The following is a 26,515-nucleotide window of genomic DNA, read 5'->3' as shown; positions in this document are numbered from 1 at the left end:
AGAGACAGAGCTCGACATATCGGCACTTCCTGTTTAAAATTGAATCAGGAAGGTCAGAGCGCCGTCTGAGGACGAGGCTTACATAATGTGACAGGCTTTTTCTTCACTGTCTTTGCTGCTGCTCAGTCCACAGGTGAAATAATGAAGGAAATAATGGGGGAAAAAAGAAGGCAGTTTCTGAAGAAGCCGTCCAGAAGAACTGTGCTACTTGACAAAAATGTCAAGATGGGACGATTCTGTCAAAACAAGGACGATGTTGAACGCCTTTCGGGCTTCTGGGATTCTGATTTTACAGAATATCTCCACATGACATTTCCAGTATGGTTAAAAAGCCCATATTTAAAGGGGACATATTATTATGGAAATGTCACTTTTTGAAGGCTCTTTAACATATATTTGGGTGTTTTTCTTGTCTTCCGGCCCCAAAATGTGAGAATTGACAAAAAAAAGTCTGTAATATTCAGACTCTCTAGGTTGAAATCCATTACCAGAAGCACTGTTATTATATTCACAACAACATTCTTTTTTTTGTATCGTGTGTCTGCGCGTTGTGTGTTTTTGTCAAATGTTGTGATATTCTTTCTTTTTTTTTCTTTATTTATTTATTGAATTGGGACAGTGCACATTCATCAACACTGACGCATTAAGTACCAGTGTAAATGTGCCGGACTTAGCACAACTGCTAAATTTCAGCCGCATAATCTCATAATGCGCTGCAGTACAATTACAATAAAGTTTGTTCAATTGGTCAAACAATATGATAGAGACAAGAGTGAACACTGGCGTTGCTGGAGACAGCTGTAGGTGAGTAAAGGAAAGTTCTCGCTCACTTTCACCACAATGTGGTAACGTTGCTTCAATCAGTTAAGAAACACTGAAGTATTCAAGCAGCAGCATCAGCCAATCACAGCCCACACAGATCCAGCCTGGGATGCAGCATGGAAACAAAGGGCAGGTTGATTATTGTTGTGGGGAATCACCGGTTCTCTATGATCAGTTTGTTTAGCATCAGATTATGTTGTTTATTCCCTGTGTGCAAAATAGCATGGCTTTAACCAGAGTATCATGTTACTGTTGTGTTATGATTGCATCAGCCCTGAGCATCGGACACACACGCCTTCACACATTAGGCCACCAAAGTTCCTATCAAGGAAAAACTATCACGTGGTTGTCCTTAGGCTCCAGTCAGATTCATGTTCCCTCTGCCTTTCTACAGTGAAGATGAAGTCATACAGACTGACAGCCAAGTCATCGATTGAACATTTAGGGTGATGTCATCCTGCGTCACCGCCGCTACAGTACAAGGACAAATCAAAGTTGAGACGTTGTCCAAGATCTTACAATGAACTTTCTTCACATCAATCAAAACTTTATGAATTATTGTTGTTGTCCATTGACAAACAACGACTAACTGCATAACATTACATCATGTGCTCTCTGGGCACTTTGGTAAGAGTATGACAACAAAACAATTAACCAGTCATGCAGATGGAGGGAATACTGGGTACAGGACAACAGGTGAAGTATTGTCTTCTCTATGTCCAACAGAAACTGAACTCATGTCCTTAAAGGGATAGTTCAACATTTCGGCAAATTGGCCCATTGCCATAACCCCTATAGTTTTAGGAATAGGTTTGTTACCTTTATTTGTCGGTGCAAGCTATTTTTAGAACGGCGGAGCAGAGCCACAAGCTGCTCAGAGCTACGAAGGCTAAAATAATTTCTTGGTTTCCCTCATCAAACTCATCAAATACACAATCCAACAACTCCAAAACGCTCTGGTGGACAAGTTGTGACCTGCACATTCACCACGCTATGAGATAATAACAGAACGTTACCAGACAGAGTTGTTTTCGAGGCAAATGCAGAGACTGCTTGATGAAAAACTGCCCGACGGAACGTCAGGCATGAATTTACCACAAAAAACAACCCTGTTTCGTAACGCTGCGTTATTATCTCATATCGTGGTGAATGTGCAGGTCACAACTTGTCCACGGAAGCGTTTTGGAGTTGTTGGATTGTGTTTTTGATGAGTTTGATGAGAGAAACCAAGAAATCCCATTAGCCTCCGTAGCGTAGCTCTGAGCAGCTCACGGCTCTGCTCCGCCGTTCTAAAAATAGCTTGCACCGACAATTAAAGGTAACGAACCTACTGCTATGACTATAGGGATTTTGGCAATGGATCAATTTACCTGAATGTTGAACTATTCCTTTAAAACCTGGTTGAAAGCAGGACAAGAGTCCTAATGTAATTGGCCTTTATTTCTAATCACAGGTCCAACACCATGTGCTGTGATGAACCTTGGAGCTGCCAGTCAGCTCTGCCTCTAATGAGCCAATCCACTGATTAAAATGCTCAGCTTAACTTTTCAAAGGCTAGTTCTTCTTGGCTTTCCTGCATAGGTGCTGGATAACTAACAGGCTATGCAATAAGTCCAGCGGGAAATTAATAGAGCCTCCCACCTGGTGCTGTGCTGCATATGGAGGATTTGTATTGTGTACAGTCGGAATGTAAATTAATAGATTACCTATTACACACGGGCTCTTTACAGGAATCACAATATCTGATGTCAGTCAAGGAAGATGCTTAGAAATCTGTTCAGATATTCAAGAAAAACTTCAGAGTTTTGTTCAGTTATTAATGGACAGCAATGACCTTGACGGATGCTGCATGCACATTATATTATTTCTATTCAACAGCATCAAGAATAAAACGAGATGACTGGACAGAATGTCAAAGTCTCAAGAGTTTGTTTTTGTTGTTTGTTTTTTTTCCTCAATTCTCGAAACTTCAAAAATAACTTTCTTTTCATCGGCATTTCCTCTCATTACATCATTGTTCTTAAAGGAAATACATGCAGTATGGCCCAATGTAATTCTCACTTTCCTTTTCCTACTGTTTAACAATGTCCCACTATTTATTACCATAACCCAGACCATGAAATGTTATGGTCACAGTTCAAACCTTTTAATGGCCGGTTAGGATGAGGGTTAGCTAATTGTTGAATCACAACTAATAGGCTTTTGAAATGTTACAAATATCATTAACGCTCTCTGTGCATGACAAATAAAGTCCAACCAAAGTTAATTACACATATTATATGATTATGTGTACATGTATTTATATTAGTTTCTATTTATACATTTTTGTGCAGAGGTCCTATGTGTTTCATGTCTTCTCCATCACACAGAACAATAGGGAGGTGTAGTAAGATAACAACCCAACACCGGAGTCATACAGAACTATCAGATTCTTTCTTTGAGTTACAATCAGTCTAATACACATGTACTCTCTCTGCAGAAGCTTTTCAGCACAAACTTGTGACCGACAGAGCAGTTTTTGGCCGTGAACTGGAAACATCCTCCTGTGTTTTCTTTACCATTACTCATCATCCTGTCAAACTTCCCTAAAGAAAGCTGGAAGTCAACTTTGCTTGGCAGCACATCTGAACATCAGACATCAATGCTCTCCTCTCTTGATGATTCACAGAGAAGAGAAAGCTATTTCTCTCTTTGTTTTTTTAAGTTTAAGTTTAAGTTTAAGTTAAGACAATGCAGGCAGCACACTTGGTCGGTCTGAACGCCCATTTCAACAAAAACCTTCTCCCCTGCTGGACGGCTCAGTCCAGCCACCTGTTTCCTCCCCACTCTTTGCCGTTTCACACAAAAACCCTGTAAACAGTTTCCTCTTATTTTCCAAGGACAGACACAAGTTACATGAACCCAGCGTTCTTCCCATAAGCACACATGTTTACAGCTGTAGTTGTGTGGAAAGTCATACTATATATTACCTCGCTGACTGTACACACTGTAGATGCAGGCAGAGATAGAGTCAGAGCCAGAGGGTCAAATAGCCAAACCTGAAATCTTCATTATCTGCAGAGAAGGTGCAGTGAGACTGCACCAGGTTGAAAATGCATTTCCCCTGAAGCTACGCTAGAAGCTAGGAAACACAAATAAGAGGGAAAAAAAGAAAAAAAAGAAAACACTGCTTGCATCTTGATCCAGGCTGGAGCGAAAAACAATAGAGCTTTGTTTTTGTTTTTTTTGTTAATGCATTTTGCAGGTGCTCTTGTTGCTCACCTTAATGTGGCTGTACTCTGCTTTGCCAGACTCGCTGCTGACAGCCTTGTTCTCGGGCCGGGGTTTGAGGACTTGGCGCAGCGGACTGGAGATTGGCAGACCCGTCACACTGATCCCATCTGAAAAGACACCGCCGCATCACACAGTCAGCAAAAACACAACAAAACCACAACAACAAAGTGCAGAGAGACGGCGATCATTAAACAGCAGCTGGGCAGAGCGTCAAAGCAAACAGTCTGTGATGCATTACAACATTTTACAGTACATGAGCTACTTTGTGATTAATTGTTTTCATTATATTTCTATGTACTCGCTTTGCTTCATCTACCTCATGTTAAGTCGGTGATTTTTAACATTTCCCAGAATAACCATGTTCCTCACATTTTACTTAATGATCCCCATGAAACTGGCACAAAAAAAATAATGTGAAATCACGCTGCATACAGGAGACACTGGTATCCATGTTTTCCAGCCTTTCCCTTTGTGTAATTGCTGACAGTCAATGAAAAATAACATTGTCACATTGTGGCTTTGAGCAATTGTTTTCAAAGACTCCACAAAAACACTGCAAAAATGTGTAAAATACAAAATGTACAGTGCAAATAAATGTGCTGAATGTGTCTTATATCTTCGTATCTCTACCACCCTTGGCCAACGATTGTCTGATCATTGCTTAGCAACCGTTTCCTCAACAGCTCCGCGCTGTAAAGCTTTAGATTTCTCTGAAGGGTTCGGGGAGTGTTTGTTTTCTCTCCAAAAGGTACGAGCAAAAACAAATGGATCAGTTTACCACCGGACCTGAGGCCACTTTATTCAGCCATTCATTAAGTCCTATGTCATATAGACCAGCCATTCTCAACCTTGGGGTCCCGACCCCAGTTGGGGTCGCGAGATGATTTCTGGGGGTCGCCAAATCATTTTGGAAAAATATAAATATGCAAAATTAATTAATTAATTAATGTAGCGTCCGACCGGACGTTAGAAGGACGACGAGCGACTCTCAAACATGCATTGTATTACTCAAAACCAGTTACTGTCGGCCGTAACTACACCAAAACAATAACAACGAACCTGTCCACTTGTCTCATGTCTGCCCTTCTCATTTCACACAGACACCGCTCTCTCTCTCCTGCCCCTCACCTCACCTCATCACCACATAGGGCCATGCGTTCACAGACAGTCTGAAATCGCAGAACTTAAACTTAATCATTAGGCTACTTAAACATTATAACAGTAAAGGTCGTTACAGAGAGTTGTTTTAGTTGTTTTTTTTTCGCTTCATTGTTTGTCCAAAATTTATTGTATCAAGCGGTATGGTTCTGGTCTGTGCGCGTGAGATTCTGGTAAAAACAGGTAATGGAGACACCTTAACTTTGAAAAAAAGTCTCAAATATCGCAAAAACATTTTTACGCTCTCATGAGGTGGTTTTCCAGACGTTATCGATATAAACGTGTATCGTAAAAGTACTATTGAAACACTTATTTACATTTACACGTCAGTTGAGTTGTGTGTGTCCAGCTGTGTTGACTGGAGGGGATAAATGAATGACATGTTTCTTGGCATGCATTGCTGACCTGGGCATTGTTTCTTAATAAATTAGAAACATTTTTCTTGTCATTCCCCTTTTCCGTGCATGGTTGAAGGAGACTGGCTTGCATCCACGCTCCACTCGCTCCTGCGCCGACAGGTCCTCGCATGTCACATAAACCAGCCCGGGTGTGTGGACACCGCATCAACTCGCCACCCGCATCTATTTAAACTACGTCACTTTGTTTTGTTCTTTTGCCCTGATGAAAACCTCCAGGTCGAAACACTGGCCATGGAGACAAAACTACAGCAGCCAATAGATTTTTTCAGCGCAGGGATCAAGAACTAAAAAGGCAAAAAAAAAAAACCCACCGCGGACAGCGCTGCGCTTTATCCATCATGCGTTCACACTGGCGTGTGTGTGTGTGTGTGTGTGTGTGTGTGTGTATTTGTGTGTGTGTGTGTGTGTGTGTGTGTGTGTGTGGGGGGTGGGGGGGGGGTGGGGGGGTCGCGGACAGAAGTGCATGTTAAATTGGGGGTCGCGACTCAAAAAGGTTGAGAACCACTGATATAGACAGTCAACAGTTCAGTCAATACTGAGCACTGCAGTGCACTCAGGTTTCAGACACAGATTTATCATCATCACTGACAGAAGATGATGACGCAACAGTAATTATACCTGTTGCATTACTGCAGTTAGCATCAACTGTTGTTGTTCCATTGTCAAACACTGCAGGAACTCCAAATACAAAGAAAAAAGTAAACAGCCCATGTTTATGTGTATAAGTTGCAAATGTTAGCATGTCTTACTAGCTCAGACATGGACAAACTATTCCATAAAGGGCCGGTGTGGCTGCAGGTTTTTGTTCCAAACAAACAGCAGCACACCAGAGAAACTCCAAGAAGTCCCATGAGCCTCCGTAGCGTAGCTCTGAGCAGCTCACGGCTCTGCCCCACTGTCCTAAAAATGGCTTGCACCGACAATTAAAGGTAACAAACCTACTCCTAAAACTATAGGGATTATGGCAATGTTGAACTATCCCTTTAAATCCCTGGCAAGGATGATACCCGCTCTGTTCAAATAATATAATTTAACCAACTGCTCATCATCAAACAAAGCCAGAACGTCCTTCCAGAAGGTTCGCCCCCGTCTCTCTTGCCTCAGTGCCGTCCCCTACTGGAAACTCCTCACCACTTAGGATTCCTCTGGAGGTCTCTGAAAGATCGGGGGGAGTAGGAGTGATTCTTAGACTTGAGAAAGTTGATAAATAACTTTTATTCTTAAGTTTGAGAGTAGCAGTAAATTCCACAAATTCTCAGCACTTAAGACTAAAATGGGACTCTAAGATGCTTGATAATACTGCCACAGGTCATTAGTGTTGTACTATGTTGAGTTGCAGCAGAAAAATACCTGTAGGACTGGAATGTCAACGGAATAAAAAGAACCGTGACTCAAACCAGTGATAAACTGGCGAAACACATCATTTATACCTCGTGCTCAAATGCGTCTCTTTAGTAAAAGTGACAAAATGACAGAATTAACCTGAGAGTCACGCTCAGCCTGTTGGCATCATACTGTGTGTGCAGCCAGTATTTGCCATGTGCTTTGATCCTTCCTCTGGCCTCTTTGTTTTAAGCCACTTTTAAACAGCTGGAGACTAAATTTTTAACCACCAACTTGACAGCGTTGGAATTACCCAATGGTAACACACTGAAGCCAACAACAACCGTCATGATTTCACTGGAAATTGACCTCTGTGTACAACCTGATGGTTACTGCATGTTTGCTTTATGAGAATGAAAAGCTAGACAGAAGAGGCAGCAGTCACCTGAAAGTCCACAGTCAAAGCTGATTCAATGTAATAACAGTAGATGAGCATACAGTAGTGGCATTGATTCACCTTTATGGTCATTTTGGAGTTTGTGCTGCTGTTGAATTGCACTGTGTTACACTGAGAGGTGTGTATAATACTCTGTCTACCTCAAGGATATAAAAACATCACAGTGTATATGATGCAATGTACTTATTGTGTACTTACTGTATTGTGTTTAGTGTACTTTATCTCAATATACTGTGACCACTGTGTCCTGTATATAACACTTGTTTTGCTCTTATGATACAGTCGTTTCTTTAGAGGCAGTTTAGTTTGGAATATTCTGAATGATTTAAGAGAACTCCAGAGTTCAAAGAGCTTGTGGCTCAACTATAAGCATGTGAAGAATAAATGAATGATTTTACATTCATGACCTTGACCTTGAGCAGCAGTGTGGACGCTGGAGCAGCTGCACTATCAGCAACTGCGTTGGGCTCCACCACAGGGGCTGCTGCTTTTTCGACCCGCTCACACAATCCTCAAAAAAAAAAAAAAAAAAAAAAAATGACGCCCAGAGCCCACGCTCTGACGTCAAAGGACTCATATCACTCTCTGACGTCAGCCGGGCTTCGAAGCCCTGCAATTTCCCCTAAGAGGGAGGGAAATTACCGGCTTTTGCGGCAGCTCGAGCGTTCGGGTTCATGACAGACGGACATCCACAGAACAATCAGAACCAGCCAAGACTGGTGAAATAGAAACAACTATGGGAGAAAAGAAAAAGACTGATTTGTGTGGAACGACTGTGCTGCTGGAATAAGTGTGAATTATGCTGAATTTATCACGATAGCGGGTAAACACAGGAGGGTTGAGTTTGTACTCACAGCAAACAACAGGAGCAGTGAACTGGAGAGGAGCAGAAAACAGAGAGACTTCTGATACTGATAAGAAATGATAAAGGCAAAGAGTTGTTTTTTTATTAAATATAATATATTTTCTCTAGAAAAAAACAACAAATGGCAGCAGTCTACTTGATGTTAGGGGCCTGACTATTTCTGTACTGTCGTAAATCATAATCTATGTCAGATCTGGGACAGCCCAAAATCAGTGTGAAAGATAAGCCAATAAGAATCCTGTGCTGACATCCATATGATGTGAAGAAATCAGCACCATGTCTGAGTGTTTCCATGTTGAGCTGTACTGAATGAACCAACCAAGGATTTATACATAACCACCAATTCTGTCAACCTGGGATGGTAATGGGGGGGCGGGGCTACAGACAGCTCAGAGGGAGAGAGTTAGAGTTAGAGGCAAACAAAAAAAAACATAAACCAACAGAGATGCTGCTGCTCACAAGATTCAAAACAGTTCATTTTGTGTTCTTGAACTGATCCAGAATATATCAGTCAGGAAGTAAGAGTAGATAAAGCCTTGTTTAGCATCTTGATAAGCACTGGAGAACTTTAACTTGTTTTAAATGTTGGATTTACTGTCTTATGATGTCTGTGTTTGAGGCGTTGCACCTTTTCCTGTACAACAGGTTTACCTAATGCAGGGTTTCCGCTACATGCCATGACTAAATTATTGCCACCACTGCTTAAGTATTTGGGCAGACGCACAATAATAATCAGTCACTATTACTTTGCTTTTCCACCCGACTCGACTCGGTTTAGGTCCTTCTCCATCACAGCTGAGTTCTTCATACTTCCTCTTCAGTGTGGGTGGGGGTCGTCATATCATGGCAGCTAACAGCCGCTTCGTCTCGCTTGCTTTTTTCAATTCTCTCGTCAGCTCCAAACTCACTCGTCTGCACCTCGATTACAGACCACAGTGTGGTTTTCCACACAGCAGTAATCTAACTCATGTAAAAGAATAACACACGTCTCAGTACAGATCAGTGGTCACTGTTGCCGGTGTGTTTTTTAAATTAGTGTGTCTGTTTCTCGTGTCGGACGTCACGTCACGCTCGAGTGCAAATGGAAAAGCAAAAAGTATAAATAAATAAAAAATAAAAAAGGAAAGGGCCATAGAAGAATAAACCCCCACCACTCCTTTAAAAAATTGTAGCGGAAACACTGTAATGGTACAATAAAGTAACCTGAACCTAAACCTAAACCTGAATTCTCTTCATGTTTCACTTTACATGTGAAAAAATCATGTTCATTTCAATCCTGATAAAACATCAACCAAAGCAGAGGAGTTTTACATAAAACAGGTGCAGAGGAGAGGAGCTTTAAGTTTCCCAGTAGTGACTGTTGACAACGCAGACCAGTCTTCACTTACTCCTCTTAATGTGCTATATGATACTGATGAAACAGATTAGATATAGATCCAGACTCAGAGTGGCAGAAAATGAAGAACCCCAAAATACGGCCAATTCTTTTCCACATTATGGACTGTATGGTTCAATGGAGGGTACGGGTTGGACGGGACACAGCGGGCCCTGTACACATGACTTGCTGTCCTGTGGCACAGAGACTGTGTGAGTAATGGGCGGCATGATTAACAATGGCACTGCTCACTATCGTCCCCTCCTTCGCGCCCTCCCTCCAGTCAGTATCTGTCTAGTTGCTCGGGGAGGGACCAGGTGAATCCAGCATTTCTCAGCACAGAGTGTCACTCCTGACATAACAGTCAAACTATAAGTCAACACACTATAGGTTTATCAGATTCAGTTGATTTCTGCATTGCCAACTGTTGTCACATTCACAAGGCTTTTTCCCCCCATTAATTGCACATATAATACATATGCAATTTATGACCTGTTATTGTGTAAAAACATCAACCCCCCCTCTCCCTTCAATATCCTGTTAAAGGGAGAGACTCAAACACCAACCAGACCTCCGTTTGACAACTACAGATGAACAAACCCATTTTTCATAACTGTGAGCAAACCCACTGTGACAGATACTGCAGCTTTGTGTTATTACTGGACATCAAACACACCATTAATCCAATTCAAACAACAGAGAGAAAAAAAAATAAAGATATTACGGCAGAATCGCACAGCATCTCATTGGAAACGCATTTATTCTGAGCTGATGCAACGCTGAGACTGTAAGGACATCATTACGCCGCTCTCTGTCTTACAGGTACATGATGAGCAGGAAACTGTGTGTAATATACATAGATCTGAAGACACGATGACTGGAATCAGAGGGAAATCATCTCCAAACAGCTGCTTCAGTTTGAACAGTGGTGACAAATGCGCGGCGTGCAGAGGTTTTCATGGTGTTTAACTTGAGTCAATTTAACAACAGCCATTAATCCTCTAGTACGGGCTTTCTCGTTTTACGGCCGACAGCCGTACACTCCCCCTCTTGACTTCAGTAACAAACAGGCCTTGGTATCTTCCACACACTGTTAAAACAGAGTGTCTGGTCCTGTCGTCACTCGCCTTTCATCTTCTGTGTGTTGGTTGGGGGTCCTGAGGTTTCTGTGTCCTGCTCTCAGATCTTTGTTCAGCCGCGGTGGACGGTGCTGCTCATGATGGCTGCTCACTTCGCCTTTACATTTCTAACAAACTGGAAAACTGGAACAGGAAGGACACTGTTTCCTTTGCTGCAAGAGCTGCTGGGTGTAATTAGAAAAATTTGAACCTACTAGCAAAAAAAACTCTTACTTTTTGCCTTCCTTAAACCAGTGACTGAATACACAGTAGTTTCCATGATAAGAATCTGTCCTCAGAGAGTTCTGGTGATTCACCTGTGGCTGTTTGAAAACTGAAGCATGACAAAGTGTAAATCAGTAGTTTAGTTACAACAATACCAGTCAGCTGTGACCATCCGTAAACTACGAAACACATTGATGACATAATCACACATCTCCAGCCACTCTCTCACCTACAGAGTTGTTTGATGGTTGAACTGATCAAGGATCAGTAAAATACAACCGCTGGTTTGTGCCACTGTTTTAGAGGAGACATACTGTATTCTGCCCCCTTTCCACAAATTAAAATAGTTCCCAGGTGTCTTAAAGACATGTCTGTGACATGCTTTGGTCAAAATCCCCCAAGGATCAAACATCACAGCTCTTTTCATCCTCTCTAAACAGCCCTGTTCACAACGGCTGCTTTCAGTGCCTGTCCCTTTAAATGCAAATGAACCACTACTTGCCCCGCCCCTTCTACTGGTACCAGGTAGAGGTGGGGTTATGCAAATGTGAAAAAACTAAAGACATCACTGTCAGACAACTGAGGGAACAGCTCGTAAGACCACATGGATTTTAAATAGGAACTATGCTAGTCCGGTCACTTTTCCGCTGTTTTGCTAACCCTCCTCCTGGCCATGTGCGTTTGTTTACAACCAAGCCGGTGAAAAATCAATACATGGAGCGGTGGATAACTTTATATAACACATACGATGTTACGACGTGTGTAGTCTGTCATAAACAAAAGATGAAGGCAGAGAGCCTGCAACCTGAGAGCATTCTCACTTGTAACAAGTCAAAAGTCATGTAGTTCACTCACAATTACTATGAAAAAAAACTATGAAAAATCCTGCATAGTTTCTCTTTAACCTAGGGAGCCTGGAAATATGGAAACATATATTTTTGTCAATTCTCACATTTTGGGGGCCGGAAGGCAAGACCTTCAAAAAGTGACATTTCAATAATATGTCACCTTTAATAAGACAGTGAGAATGATGACATGTTTGTACAGAATACGGACTAAGATTATATCCTGTAGAAAATTAAAGTCTGTCTGCACATATTCAGAGAGTCTGTCCTGGAAGACGTCCACGATGCTGCAATCGCTTGTTCCAACGCAAACTGACAATATGTAGCCATGACAGAACACACAAGGCTCAGTGTCTCACTAGTTTTCACATCCTTGTGTTTATTTATCCAATGATTTCCTGTCTGTTTGCCTGTTGCAGTCAGATGAGCTACTCATGAAGGCAACAAACACACACACTCTTGGATGTAACACAGCAATGTAGAGCTGTGGGCCTATCCATCCAACACACTGCAGCCAAGTGCTCCACTCATCCTGATGAGAAGTGTCCAGTTCTGGAGCTGAGAGTAAACAGACAGAAGCACGGGTCGCTGCTGTCCACAGAGAAAAGCTTCATTTATGCACAGACATTTACAAAGACATATTGCTTCCATGCTGTCAAGTACCTTAGTAGTAACTATATGCCCTTCTCTGCAAGTCTGCATGTGATTCCCTGCAAGAATGAAAGTATAATGCTAATGCTATAAGGAGAGGTAAGGCCAGCCTGGCAGACCCTCAGCATCCAGCGTTTTGGCTATTTGGAGGTTGGTCTTTTCTAGGGAACAGTGTTGTTTTCATCAACGATGACAATGACGAAATTATTTTGTTGACGCCCCTTTTTTTCATGACGATATAAGGCGACGGTGACGAGATAAACATTGGTGAAATTAGCCGATCTACAAGCTCACAATGTGTTGCAATGTGTTGAACTTATAGATCTGTTATTTTCACAACTTATGTGACACTCTTGTATGATGAAGTGGGCATCAATTCATGAAAAAAACAGTTGAAATATGTTGGAAAAAAGTTACAAAGTTGGAATATGGAGATAAAAGGTTTCTGCCCAACAGCAACCTCCAATAGCCTACTTGTTGAATTAATTTGTTAAAATTAATTCAACAAACTATACTTTTTTTTTTTTACAAAAAGTTTCCGTCAACTAAAACTGGATTAAAACTATCACATACAGAAATGACTAAAATTGACTATAACTAATAAGCATTTTAGTCCAAAAGACTAAGACTAAATCTAACATGCCTGTCAAAAACAACCCTGATAGAGAGGCAAGGTCTGACAGATACCTGACACTGTTTGTACCATCAGCTGTTAAATATTTAGATCAGCTGTAGAGATTGAATTCTGTTAAAATCTTGATGAAAACCATGTGTTCATTGTATTTGATGTATTCTAACTTATTTTACTACTTTCAGTGTTTTTATCCTATGTGTTTGATTGCGCCAACGGGTGGTTGTAAATCAAATTGCCCCTTGGGGACAATAAAGATGTCAATCAGTCAAGCTAAAACAGTGCCCCCAGTCAGAGCCTTCATTATTACTATGGACCTCAAGTAACTTCTGAGATCAGTCGTTCCCAGACGGTCTCTCTCTCATCTTCTTCATCACTTCCACCTATAAAAACAGATTGTTCTTACTTTTGAAAGCACAACTCTGACTCCAGATGTGTGAAAACCTCTGAGTTCAGGTTCCAGTTCAATCTCACAGAATGGAGCAACACGGAGGTTGGTCTAAAGATAAACCCCAGCTGTGAGAAGAACATTTTAACAAAAGGTGATCCTCAACCACCATCCCCTCCCCTCCCTGACGCACCCAAACGCTTTCTGTCTTTTGACACCTGATGATCTCCATGCTCTGGCTTCACTTTAGTCACAACAACACAGGTCTTGAGGTTTGACACCCATCTGTTCTGACATGACCAGACAGATGTAAAGGCTTTCAGGAACAGGGCTGAAGGTTCAACATTAACTTTGTTGTAACACTTGACAACAGAGAGTAGCAAAACGGAGATGTAACATGAACATGTCACAGGTTGTTACTTTAAAAAGCATTCTTACGGGCTAAGCCTGCTGGTACAAGTTTAAATAACAAGTTAGGTAACTGCAAACTAACTACACAAGTAGGGGAGCAGTGCATCGTCTCACCGATGTCGGCTGAGGACAAACAATGAGAAAACACAGACATCAACTCCTGTCTCTTTCTAATTTACACTGAACTTCTAGTTCCTCCGTGTTTCAGTCCTCTAATTCCCGTCGCTGCTGTGTATAATGTGTTTCTTGTTGCCTCAGACGCAGGCATTCACTGTGGCACAAGGTGCAGTCTTCAAAGAACAACCACATCATTAATGTGGGCGGTAGCGCCGCAATTAGGTACGACACTCACACCATTTAACACGATAAAGCTCGCTGTAAGTCAGGGCCCATTAGTCCTGAGTGATGACATCACTCTCAGCCCATCCTGAGTTATGGTGTCGTGGTCTCGAGCCGGACCCAAAGCGAGGAATAAACGCGTCTGGGGATAAATCAATGAGGCTCGGCTTGTTGTTCCAACGCCCCCCCTCACCCCAGCACTGTTTTCTGCGTCCTCGTCCGATTCGTCCCCCTCTGCCTCGGCTGAGACACAAAAGGACGTCGAGTGCATCGCAACTTGAATATGAATACAGACGGATCAATGAATAGCAGATATTTGAACCACCGATGATAAAGTGACTCGCTCTCGACACTGTGTGAGGTGTGAATCTGGTACCAGCCAAACCCTCAGTCATCTGAGGCCTGCAGTTACTATATTAATAAGGAAGTGCTGATGTTATCGCAAAACACACGTCGGACAGATTCTGACACACACACACACACACACTGTGAGCTATCATCTGTCCTCAGGCTGCGGAGCTGGAGAAAGAGAAGGTGTGAAAGAGTGACAGGCAGAGAGAAGAAGAGTGCATATGTGGACTTTTCTCACCAGAGTGAGGTGAAGACCGTTCATTCAGAAGAATCCATATGTTCACAGTCACACAAGTTTCATTCAGTCCTGGTTCATTGACCATTTATCATTTTATCAGGTTTCTATGAATGTGCCTGCAACAATGGGGCAACAATGGGGCAAAAAAATGGTCCTAAGTGTTATATTTTCAAATTGCAACAACTTGTTTTATATAACTGGAAGTAGGAGGAGGCAGGTATTCATCTGATTTGTGTATTTATTGCAGTTTATATGTTCAAACTAAATATTTAACAATGCACATATCCACTCTTTGTCAAGAGCGAGGTGAAGCTAATGTCAAGTACCAATTAGCTTGGCTTAGAAATAAACCCTAGCAGCAGGAGAATCTACTTATGTCCAGAGTTTAAAAATAGATAGATATATATATTGTTACTAATTAGTAAGTGATATCTCTTTTTAGTAAATATGATTCTATTTCGACACAAAACAAAATGTATTATTGACTAATTTTATAGGACAAATTAGCTGCTGCCTTCATATTAAAATTACCTGAGAGAATATGAATTCATTAAATCAACACCTAGCAATTTTGCCCGCTGTCTTTGGTGTATGTGTGTGTGTGTGTGTGTGTGTGTGTGTGTGTGTGTGTCTGTGTCTGTGTCTGTGTGTGTGCGTGTGCGTGCAAAAGGTTAAAAGAGGCAAATTGTAAAGCTTGTTTGATCAAAGTGTAGTCTGTCTGATTTTACTTTTTGCTGTAAAGGCACTCAATGAGATTCAAACCATTAACCCAGTGCTACATGTAAAGATGACTGGACACACATTAACTACTGGACAGTGTATCAAGACATGATGACTGCCATTTGAACACTTTTTCTTAATGATCAAACTGAGTACTAACATGTATCATACTTCTATGTTTGCATTTAAAGAGTTATTTATATGTTTACCTACAGTACTGCTACATGGCCAGTGTTAGCATGAACAACCGTTTATGTGTTGACACTTTTTTGAAGAATAAATAAAAAGCTCAGAACAGTTTCCTTTTTTTTCCCAGTCTATTATTATCAATCAATCAGCCATTAAAAATATTTAATTAGGTTGCAAATGTTCTAATTTAATTCTCAGAAAGAAGAAGTGTAAACTGTCCCAGTGCCAGAGCCTGATGACTGACGTCCAAGATGGCAGCACACGAGTGCAGCAGCTTTGGGCTCTAGTATGGTGTTTTTTCAGAAAAAACACATTAACTTCACATGTGAAAAATGTTGCACATGGGAATAATGTCATTTGTACATCACAACGTGGTTTTGGCCCAATTTTACATGAATCACATGTCAATTCTCATGTGAACCCATTTTCCACATGTGGAAACATGTTTTACACATGCTACATGGTAACACATTTGATCACATGTGGTGTGATCACGTTACCACATGTGTTACCATGTAGAGCACATGTGAAGAAAAAATACATGAACTTGTGAAGTACATGTGTGTTTTTTCTGTGAGGGATAAACATCACAAAATAACAGGGTTTCAGTCACGTAGAATAAAAAATGTCTGTAATTATAAAGTGTGTCAATATGTGGCGCCTAATGAACCAGTTGTGCCTACAGTAAAACAAAGTGGGTTCCATATAGCTTAATTAGCAAAGATGGCACACACTAAGAACAAAGCAGAACCACTGGCTTTATGCAAATAGGTTCATCAGTATATTAACACAACACAACATTATTAATGCAATTACATAAATGCATTAGAGTGCCAGATAGCATCAAATGGTGTTTAGCAAAAACCGCATCCCGTAATGTTGCCATAATAACCGCATTCAGTTGCTGCTGTTTAGACAGAACCGCGTCTTATCTCCTCCATTCAGGGCCCCAATTATTGCTGCGCTAATTAAAACACCGAAACAGTATCGCTTAAATGACCTCATGAGAAGAGCGGAGCCGGGGCTCAGACAAACAACGCGGCACCCTGTGTGTTTACTTCCCCAGTCATCAGCCAAAGTCTCCGTGGAGCACACGCAGCTCCGTATTGATCGCTCGCTAATATCCATCCGCCCTGTGGAGTCTGCGGTGGAGAGGCTCCACCATCTGACGAAGAGATGGAGGGGTCAGGAGCGAGGCGGGGAAGAAAAGAGGCTGAGTATGAACTATGAGAAAAGACTGGAGAAGGCACGCAGCGAATGAGCCGTGAAGGTCGGGGAAGAAGGTCAGACTTTCTTTCTGTTTTTTTTTTGTTAAAGCAGGAATAAGAATTACAAGAGAGGAAATCCGAGGGTTGAAGTGAGGCAGCCAGGAGCTAGGAGAGAAATGGAGGTGTAGAGACCTTGAGACCTCCCTCCTATTACTGCTGAATCTTAAATAAGGCAGAAACAATCCCTGGAACAGAAGGAGCATCTGCCTCCGTGGATACAACCTGTCTTTGCTGGTTTAAAGCTACTACTGTAATTACCTAGAACAGTTGTGTTAACCTGTTCTTAATGCAGGCCTCAACATCCCACTGATGCCACTTCACATGAAGAGCCTTCATCTGGCAGCGCATGGAGTGGCTTATGATTTGAAGCAGTGACAGGAAACAAAAATGTGTGTATCGCCATGGTTACCGGAGACTGTTGCGATTGTTCATCCAAGTCAGCAGATCATGTTTAATTTTCGGTGCGACTGTTGCGTGAAAAGAAAAAAACAACAACCTGAGTTTGTTTGGGTGCACATGAACAAATGCGTGTGTTGCTCTTGTGTCATGTTTCTGCTGCAGTAGCGGCTCAGGGAGAGTTTGTGTAGTATTACACCACACAGGGTGATGCGGTGACTAACCAAGTCAAACAGGAATCAAATCTCAAAGACCTCATGAAATGAGAAATGTATTTTCCAGCTTTAATCCTGTATCCACATGTTGACTGTTGATATAAACCAAATTCCTATATAGTACTTTTACAGGAGAATCGATGTATTTTCTCTTCCTTTAAAACAAATTCAGATGTGTGATGACCCATCCTGCATTCATGGGGGGTCTGAATTTTGCATCCAATTAAAATCTATTTCTCAAATGTTTTATTTTTTCCTTTAAACTATCAATTAAACTACAGCGGCCTATACGGTTTCACTCCAGAAACATCTTCCTCTGTTTCATCCACATTCGACTTATCTCTGAAGTCGGCAGGAGGAGGAGAGAAGTCCTCAGCCTGTTTCCTACTGTCTGATGCCACAGTACATCACACGCTATTGGCTAATGTAGATGTCAATCAGTATCCGCGTAATGTAATGTACCTACGTGACTGTAGGGATTATGGCAATAGGTGAATTTTCCAAAATGTTGAACTATCCCTTTAAAGATAATAATTTGAATTGGCTTAAAGCACAATCTAATATAAACTCAATTGTTTCTGTTGTTGCAGTTTACCTGGTGATTACAGTTCCAGGGAAGGTCTAACTTTTTTTGGAGAGAGCTTTTTGCCTTGACGGTAGAGATAGACAGAAAATGGGGAGGCACAGAGAGAGGCAAATGGCACACCGGGGGATTCGAACCCAGGGCCGGATGCAGCCAGGACTATAGCCTCTGTATATGGGTCGCCGGGTCAAGCAAGTGAGCTAGACAGCACTCAGCCAAGTCTACCTAAACTTGTAGGGGTGGGCATTGCCATGGACCTCACGATACGGTACGCATCACGATACTTGAGTCACGATACGATACGATATTGCGATATCCAAATTTTGCGATATATTGGGATATTCTACATAGTTCACTGAAAAATGTAAAAGGCATTATGCATCTTAAAATCCGAGTTGTATGTACATCAGATGATAGTGATAATTTATGGGACAAACTGAGTCAAAACAATGTAATTCAAATTATCCATGCCATTTTAGTTACAACAACATATTTGCGTACAACACACTGTCTGAGGTAGCAGTACAGTGACACCTCGCGGAGCAGAGGTGTCACTGTACTGGATTTACGTCTGAAACATGATTTATTATTTGAAAAAAAATTTTGAAAAAAAAAATTCCGATATTTAAATATTGAATATCGATATCGTATCGCGATATAAAGTATCGCGATATATTTCCATATCGATATTTTTGCCCACCCCTATAAACTTGTATTATCATTCAGCAGGTTTATAGTGACAGACACTACAGGTTCTCAAACAAGACTCAGTGTGTGAAGTGAACTCACCGTCGTTGAGGTCCTGCAGCAGGTTCTCCTGGCCAGAGAAGTCCAGCTTCACCTTGATGTTGACGGTGAGCGTCACGGCCTGGCCGGGCTTCAGAGGCAGGTGGGACAAAGCCTCGTCCAGCTCCCAGCTCAGAAACTCCCCAAAGACTTTTTCTGCACACACACACAAAAGACAACGACAAAGAACACACTTAGAAAACACGTGACAGATTTCTGAGCAGGCAAAATGAACTGTTTAAACATTTGCAGATGCACAGAGAGCCTAGAGCCTGGAGCCTGGAGGCCAGTGGGCACGCATCAGCATTTCGCAGAGAGATTCACTGTGGGTTTCTGGTTGTGTAGTTTGTGCCAAAAAAAAAAGGTGCAGGGGAGACAGAAACACACACCTGATTACACCTGCTGCACATGTGCTACTGTGATGTTGCTCTGGCAATTTGCCTTCCTCTGCAACAAAGCTGCTGATTGGCCCCCCGCCTGGCCGTCCTGAGCCCCGGCGCTCTCCGAGCCCCTTCTACCTGCCATCAATGACTCAGCTGCATCCACTTGTGCCAGCGCAAGGCGAGCATCAGATGACTGATACATCACCTGAATGAAGCCTGTGTTGTGTGTGTTGCAGGTGAGCCTTTTGCTGCTCTCGGGGCCTGGTAGAAAGGCTCGACGCCAGCTCTCGGGGGAGAACAACAGTTTACATGTCCCTGCTCCATTCTTAACCCCAGCCTTTAGAGTCCTCCAAGACGAAGTGAATGCAGGCGGCATTAAAGAAAGATTTTTGTGAATAACGCGCCGCTTTAAATATTCATAAACTCAGAGTCTTTGCAGTGAATTATAAGAGAGAGAAAAAAGAGAAAGGGGGGGGATAATGGGAAGATGATTTAAGAGGAAGAGAAAACAAGTCGTTTGCTTGAATATGCAGCAGCGGGCCTTCTAAATCAACAGGTACACAGCTCGGCTAGGACCGAGGATGACGTCACTGTCATAACACTGCTAAACTATGAGTCACAAGATATTGGCAGCCTCGCTGACCGTCAGGAAATCTCTCATGCCTCAGTGTCTCGCATTCACCAGAGACATTCCTGCGTTTCGGAATGCGATACGAAGCGTGTGTGTCGGTGCCACGTCAGAGCAGAAATGAAGCACGGTCCAGAACACCGAGCTCAGCTTTGGAGATGCGAATCCTCTCCGGCTCTGACTCACCCTCCTTTCTTACTCCCTTAGTTAACGCACCTGCAGGAGAATGGCAAGCATAAAAGGCACCAGACAGGACCAATCAGAGAGTTATTCTGAATCAAAACACGATCTCCAAAGGGATCACAGGGTGTCACAGACAGAATCAATCAGCAGTGTCAAAGCTTAAGAGAAACATCTGTCATTACACTTAAAAAAAAACCCAAAGCAATGTCAAAAAGTACCTTCAACATTCAAATATGCATGTTGAACTGTTTCTAATGTTTTGTATTAAGTTTATCAGATTTCACCAACTGTGACTGATACTTTCCCTCTTTCTCAAAGCATTATCCATACACTGTAATTCACCCCACTGTGTTTTCCACATACTGCTGTCGCAAAAGAGGCACGAGCTGAAAGAAGAGACACTTCTACTCATTTTGGACTAAATTACTGCACTGTTATGGTTCAGCTTTTAGAGAAGATCAGAAGAACAAAACACACAGTGATGAGAAAGGTTTAATGAAACTCATCAGTGATACAGAGGATTTTAAATCTAGCTCAGTAAAATGAGATTTTACATTTCAGGATGGAAGGTGCCTGATGCAGCTCAGGAAACTGCACTCATTGATTTATTTCACGTTGTAATGCCATGAAGCAATAACAAACACCCAGCACAAAGCATTATACAAAATTAGGCACATGGAACCCCTGCAGAAAATATCAAATCCTGTGTTAAGAGCTCCATGAAATTGTAAATGCTTTAAGTTAGATGCTAAAACATTCATAAGTATGTAAGTCTTTAATATGAGTCTCATAAAACTCTATGGTCTGATTAGACTCTTCCTACAGAAAGTATATATTTGTAACATCTGGGTCCACAGTATAAACTCTCACTGACCCTTGAAGTATTTTGAAGTTTATTAAATGTAGCACTTTTCACATTGTACAGTATTATGTTAAATGCTATACTTAGCTAGATAACACACTGTGACTGTGAGAGAGGTAAAAACAAAAAAAAAAAAACATGAATGTAGATCTATGAGTGTGAGTGTTGGTGTGGTTGGAATGAGCTTGATAACACGTCACTATCTCTGCAGTTATTTTTGTTCACCATTTATCTCTGGCTGTTGCCTATTCAGTTAATGTTTGGATTGATTTTTTAAAGTTACATTATTATTTTCTAAAGTTTTAGGTATTAGGATTGAGGGTTTTCTGTGGCTGATCCATGCAGTGACTGGGCCTCTGTTCATAAGTTATCTGTCATGTCCCATTTCCACCTGTATGTATGTTTTTGGCCTTGTTTCATTTCAACTATGTGAAATAATCTGCAGGAAAATTAATTAAATGAATGCTAATGAGATTCTACTTCACAATAAGTTTTGTGTGGTGACATGCTAACATTCACTTATTGGTATTAAACAAGAAGGCTACCAGGAATCAATTTGGCATGTATTAATCAAACATGTAAGTATTAAATGAAAGTTGCAGAATATCATTATTCAATACCACTATGTGATTCTGCCTCTGGAGTTTATGAAAACCTTCACTCAACCACATGACTGGTGATTGGTGGACTGGCTGATGCTGGATCTTCTCTGCTACAACAGTCAGAGTTGAAAGAGTTGGGAAAGTGTCAAATTCAGTCACAACCCAGCTGGAAGGTGTGAAGAAAAAGCCTGTGACACAAGCTACACGTCTGGTTAGACTTAGAGACATCACCAGCAGGACACAGCTGATTTCACACTCCAGTTTGAGGTTAGTTTAGTTTCTGATGATGCATCCAGGCTTCACAATGCTTATGTAATACCAGAGGTGAATGATAACACAAGGGTTTGGCCTGCTCTACATCTGTATTAAAACAGATTAAGGCGCTAAGAGGACTTGGTGTATATTTTCAAATACGAGGACAGACTCATAAACAGATCTGATGCTCCACTCTGGTCCACAGTGAAGAGGCGCTGAGCTGCTGGGAGGTTTCTGATGTAAAGACACAAATGCCTTCTTGTCAAACAACCCTCACATTACAGATAAACAACCAGAGACAGACATGAAGCAGCATTAATCCTCCTCTGGTCCTTTGTTTGGGGTTTGCACAGTTGTGGGAATTTCAAAAACGGAGTACCGGTACTCACAAACAAGATAAGTGTCTTGCTGGTTTAAAGGGATACTTCACCCAAAATCGATAGTTCACCAATTTTCTACTCACCATCATGCCAAGGAAGGGTTTGGAGAACTTTCAGAGTCATCAAAACACTTTAGGAGTTCCAGGGGGGGGTCCGGCTGGCAACGGATTTTCATGTAATGGCAGCGGATAGAGTTCACTTTTGAATCGTCCAAAACAAGTTGTTATCCTTGTTGTAGCAGTAGCTCCCAGTGGCTCTGTTGATGTTTGTGTGCATACACGAGATTTGCTGCGAGATGTTCTTCCGTGTTTACATCATACATCCAATGGTTTACAATGACGAACTCAGGACACTTGGGTCAGTACAGACGAGCAGTATGGAGGTATCTGGATGTTTCATAGTGTGTGTTCAAGGCGATTTAAAAGTGAGCAACACCCGCCGCCATTATATGAAAATCCGTTGCCAACCAGGCCAACTCCAAAAGCGTTTTGATAACTCAGAAAGTTCTCCAAACCCTTCCTTGGCATGATGGTGAGTAGAAAATTGGTGAATTATCAATTTTGGGTGAAGTATCCCTTTAACACACTTGCAAGTGTACGTTCCCGAACAGCAACCTCTGTGGTTACCAATGGCACAATGACATTTGGACAAGAACTTATAGTACAGCTTATATACACACACACACACCACAATGTTCAACAGCTGTGATACATACGTCACTTCCATGACAACTCTATACGTGGTCTGTTAACCGTAACAAAATCAACCACAGGGGTTAAAGAATGCTGAACCCACATAGTTTTACAACCTTGAATACATCATATAAGGAAAAGGGTCAAGAATGTGTTTTTTCCCAATACAACAGTCAAAGGTGTTTTGTCTTTTTGAGACATATGACAGGAAAGTGAATGAAAGTGTTTCAGTGGACAACTGAGCCATGCTGATGTTTAGATCCACTAAAAACAATAAGGTAGCATGTGATGATGGCCAGTTATTCAAAAGGCAGCTAACTTTATGTTTACTCTTATTCAAAGGTGATCCGATAGATTATTATTGTGTTAAGAGTTTATTTCTTGTTATCTCTAAAGTTTTCCTGTGAATAAATGTTGACTTTTGAGAAAGTGAGCTCCTATCTCATATGTCAAGATGGCTGCGCCGTGGCAGAAAGAGTAATGTTTTGTTTGTTTCGCCACAGATGTCCTCCTATTGTGACTCTTCATCTTTTATTCATCCCGTTCCCACACTGAATGCAGAGAGGGCTTCGGGTCGGCCCCTCTCGGCCGTGGCCCGTCTAAAAGCCACGACCAGGTCACGGCTAAGGAGGCGCAGGGCGGCGGGAGACGGAGGAAGTCTTGTCGCCGTCGTGGCGGCGCTACAGCCTCCGTCGCTACGCCGCGTCAATGATCTCCTGCTTAGTGATCGGGCACAGCAGCACGGTTTACTGTTCAGTGTGCAGCGTGGAGTCACGAGTGTGTTGTTCACAATTGTTGGAAAGAAAGGAGATGGGCTGAAGCCTCCAGATGAAATGTGTCACAGACTCGACAGGGGTCAGGTGTGCTCATCATGCCTACAGGAATGCTGCTGTTCTCATGCCTGAATTGGTATTTATAAGAGACTGAAGGCAGCCAGAGCCTGCACACCCGATGCATACTCAATTCAGCTCAGTAAGAATAAAATACTGTATACTGTTCACAACAACGGAGCCTGGGGGAGCCTTCTCAGTTACAAATGGTGTTATGAACAAACACATAATATTGGATAATCTTTCTATTTAGACTGATTTACATACATTTATACTGCAGATGAATACCAGAAGTACTCTTAATGTAACAGTCCAGCACAAACTGACCAGTGACAAACTGAATCCACACTTAAAGGGGACATATTATGGAAATATCACTTTTTGAAGGCTCTTTAACATATATTTGGGTGTTTGTCTTGCCTTCCTGCCCCAAAATGTGAGAATTGAAAAAAAAAAAAAAAAAACTGGAATGTGCAAGCTCCCTAGGTTGAAATCCATGTGGTTTTACGAGCTGTTCCCTCAGTTCTCTTCCAATGATGTAACTATAGTTTTCGAATTTGCATAATACCACCCCTGCGTCGTACCAGTAGAAGGGGTGGTTCAGTTGCATTCAAAGGGGTAGTTCAACATTTTGGCAAATTGACCCATTGCCATAATCCCTATCGTTTTAGCAGTAGGTTCGTTACCTTTAATTGTCGATGCAAGCTATTTTTAGAATGGTGGAGCAGAGCCATGAGCTGCTCAGAGCTACACTACGGAGGCTCATGGGATTTCTTGGTTTCCCTCAACTCATCAAATACACAATCCAACAACTCCAAAACGCTCTTGTGAACAAATTGTGACCTGCACATTCACCACGCTATGAGACAATAACAGAGTTGTTTTTTAGGTAAATTCATGCAAAACCACTGATGCGCGTTCCTGTCAGGGGTAGTTTTTCGGCCAGCAGTCTCTGCATTTGCCTCTTATCTAAACCAATACACTTATCTAAAACAATTCAGGAATTTTTCCATCATGTCATGTCATTCAGCCTCCTTCTTACAAGTTTTACTTTTAATCTATTCTCACTTGTTGCTTCAGCCATGTTAGCATTGGTTCATCAGTTTTCTTTACTTTCAGGCTGCAGATTTCAACTCTTCAACTGTTACATTTAAAACATGCAGGATTTCAACATTTTCTTCTACTTCCTTCTTTCTACTGCTTTTCTTGGCCTACGAGTTCTATGTTTCGGCTTTTAGCGTCAACCTTTTTCAACACTGCTTCAGCATATTTTTCAGCTCATTCAGCATTGCTTCGGCAATAGCATTTAGCTGCTTTCAGCATTCACATGAATTCTCTGCAGGAAATGTTTTCTTTTCCTAGTTGAACTTAAACTTCAGATCTAGAGAAATCCTGGTTTTCTAGAGAAACATCAGAGCAACATGATGAGGTGAAGATAAAGATAAGGTGACATGTCAATTCAATTCAATGATAAAACATTGTTCAACATTTTGTCTCCACAACCATCTCATCAAAGTTATTACTGTGGAGTGACAACCTTTACTGTCCTTTCCATTCCATATTTTTAATTGTGGAACAGAAATCACAGTTTCTCTAATCTTTGACCAAATGAAGTGAGAAGTCACTGATAACATTTGAAATCATACTACTGGTAAAAAAAAAAAAAAAAAGTTAGGGTACTGTATCTCTCACCATCTTGAGAATGCTGTGCAAATGAAAGGAAAAGGGGGATAATTGAAGTTCATTTTCTTCAAGCTGCACTGATTTAGAGTCAAGATGTATTCTTTCATCAAATATAAAAGGTTTAAGTGGATGATTTCTCGCCGTTAGTGGAATGAGCTGGTAAAAAAACCAGTAAAAATCAGATTGGCTGGATTAAAAATACATATTCATTAAAAAGTGGTACTTTCTTCAAGGGCTGATTTTATTTAAAAACCCTTCCGTTGGAGGCGCGGCGGTTTCGGAAAACAACAGCAACAAAGGAGATGAAGTTTCACAGAGAAAAGAAGTGGATGATCAATTGCACTGCAGTGCAATTAGCAGGTCACGTTGTCTCCTGCAGCCCACCAGGCTCTTCTTCCCTCTGAGCAAATGTGGTGCTTTAGCCAAACTGTCATTTTCTGACACTTGAGAGTGTTTACAAAGACTCCATCAATTAACGGGGGGGGCAGTGGAAAAACTTGTGATTCAGTGCTGGAAACTTTAACACCTTTAGCACTGTTGAAAACCTATTTGTAAAGTCTAACGGGGGGAGAAGAAACACACTAGCTGCAGCGTGGCTGTGGTGCAGACAGAAGACAGAGGTACTCCAATTATCAGCCCGCAGAACAAAGTGGGAACAATATCCTGCAAATGTGTTTTTGTTTTGTGTTTTTCAGATGCAGCTCATCTACTCGCAGCGATCCAGGGGTCACAGTGCATTCGCATAAAACAAGATGAGGCTCTGCTGTAAACATGGTTTCCATACTGTGTTAAACAAGGTGCAGTGGAATTATAACCAACTACTTCATTCAGGGCTGCAGATGAGGTTCTATTAGTGTTTGTACTATTATTGGAGGAGTTGTCCTGAGTAAAACCAGAATCCTGAAACAGACTGGACTGATAAACAGACAAGCTGATAGACTTAAGACTTTACATGAAGAAAAGAGATCCCT

At 41.6% G+C, this 26,515-nt stretch overlaps 1 protein-coding gene across 3 annotated transcripts in view; it reads right to left on the bottom strand.

Moving 5' to 3' along the window:
- Positions 1–26,515, bottom strand: part of trappc9 (trafficking protein particle complex subunit 9) — a 266,554-nt gene that overhangs the window by 170,397 nt on the left and 69,642 nt on the right. For all 3 annotated transcript variants that reach the window (XM_085792340.1, XM_085792339.1, XM_085792338.1), the window contains 2 exons: positions 19,050–19,202; positions 4,084–4,202 (listed from right to left, as the gene is read on the bottom strand). In XM_085792340.1, the coding sequence (XP_085648466.1) occupies positions 4,084–4,202; positions 19,050–19,202 (272 nt within the window). The remainder of the gene's footprint in view (positions 1–4,083; positions 4,203–19,049; positions 19,203–26,515) is intronic.

This window comes from Trachurus japonicus, chromosome 11 (genome assembly GCF_045865225.1).
Source record: "Trachurus japonicus isolate A0001 chromosome 11, Traja_1.0".
Lineage (NCBI taxonomy): Eukaryota > Metazoa > Chordata > Actinopteri > Carangiformes > Carangidae > Trachurus > Trachurus japonicus.
This window is presented reverse-complemented; position numbering and strand designations above follow the sequence as displayed.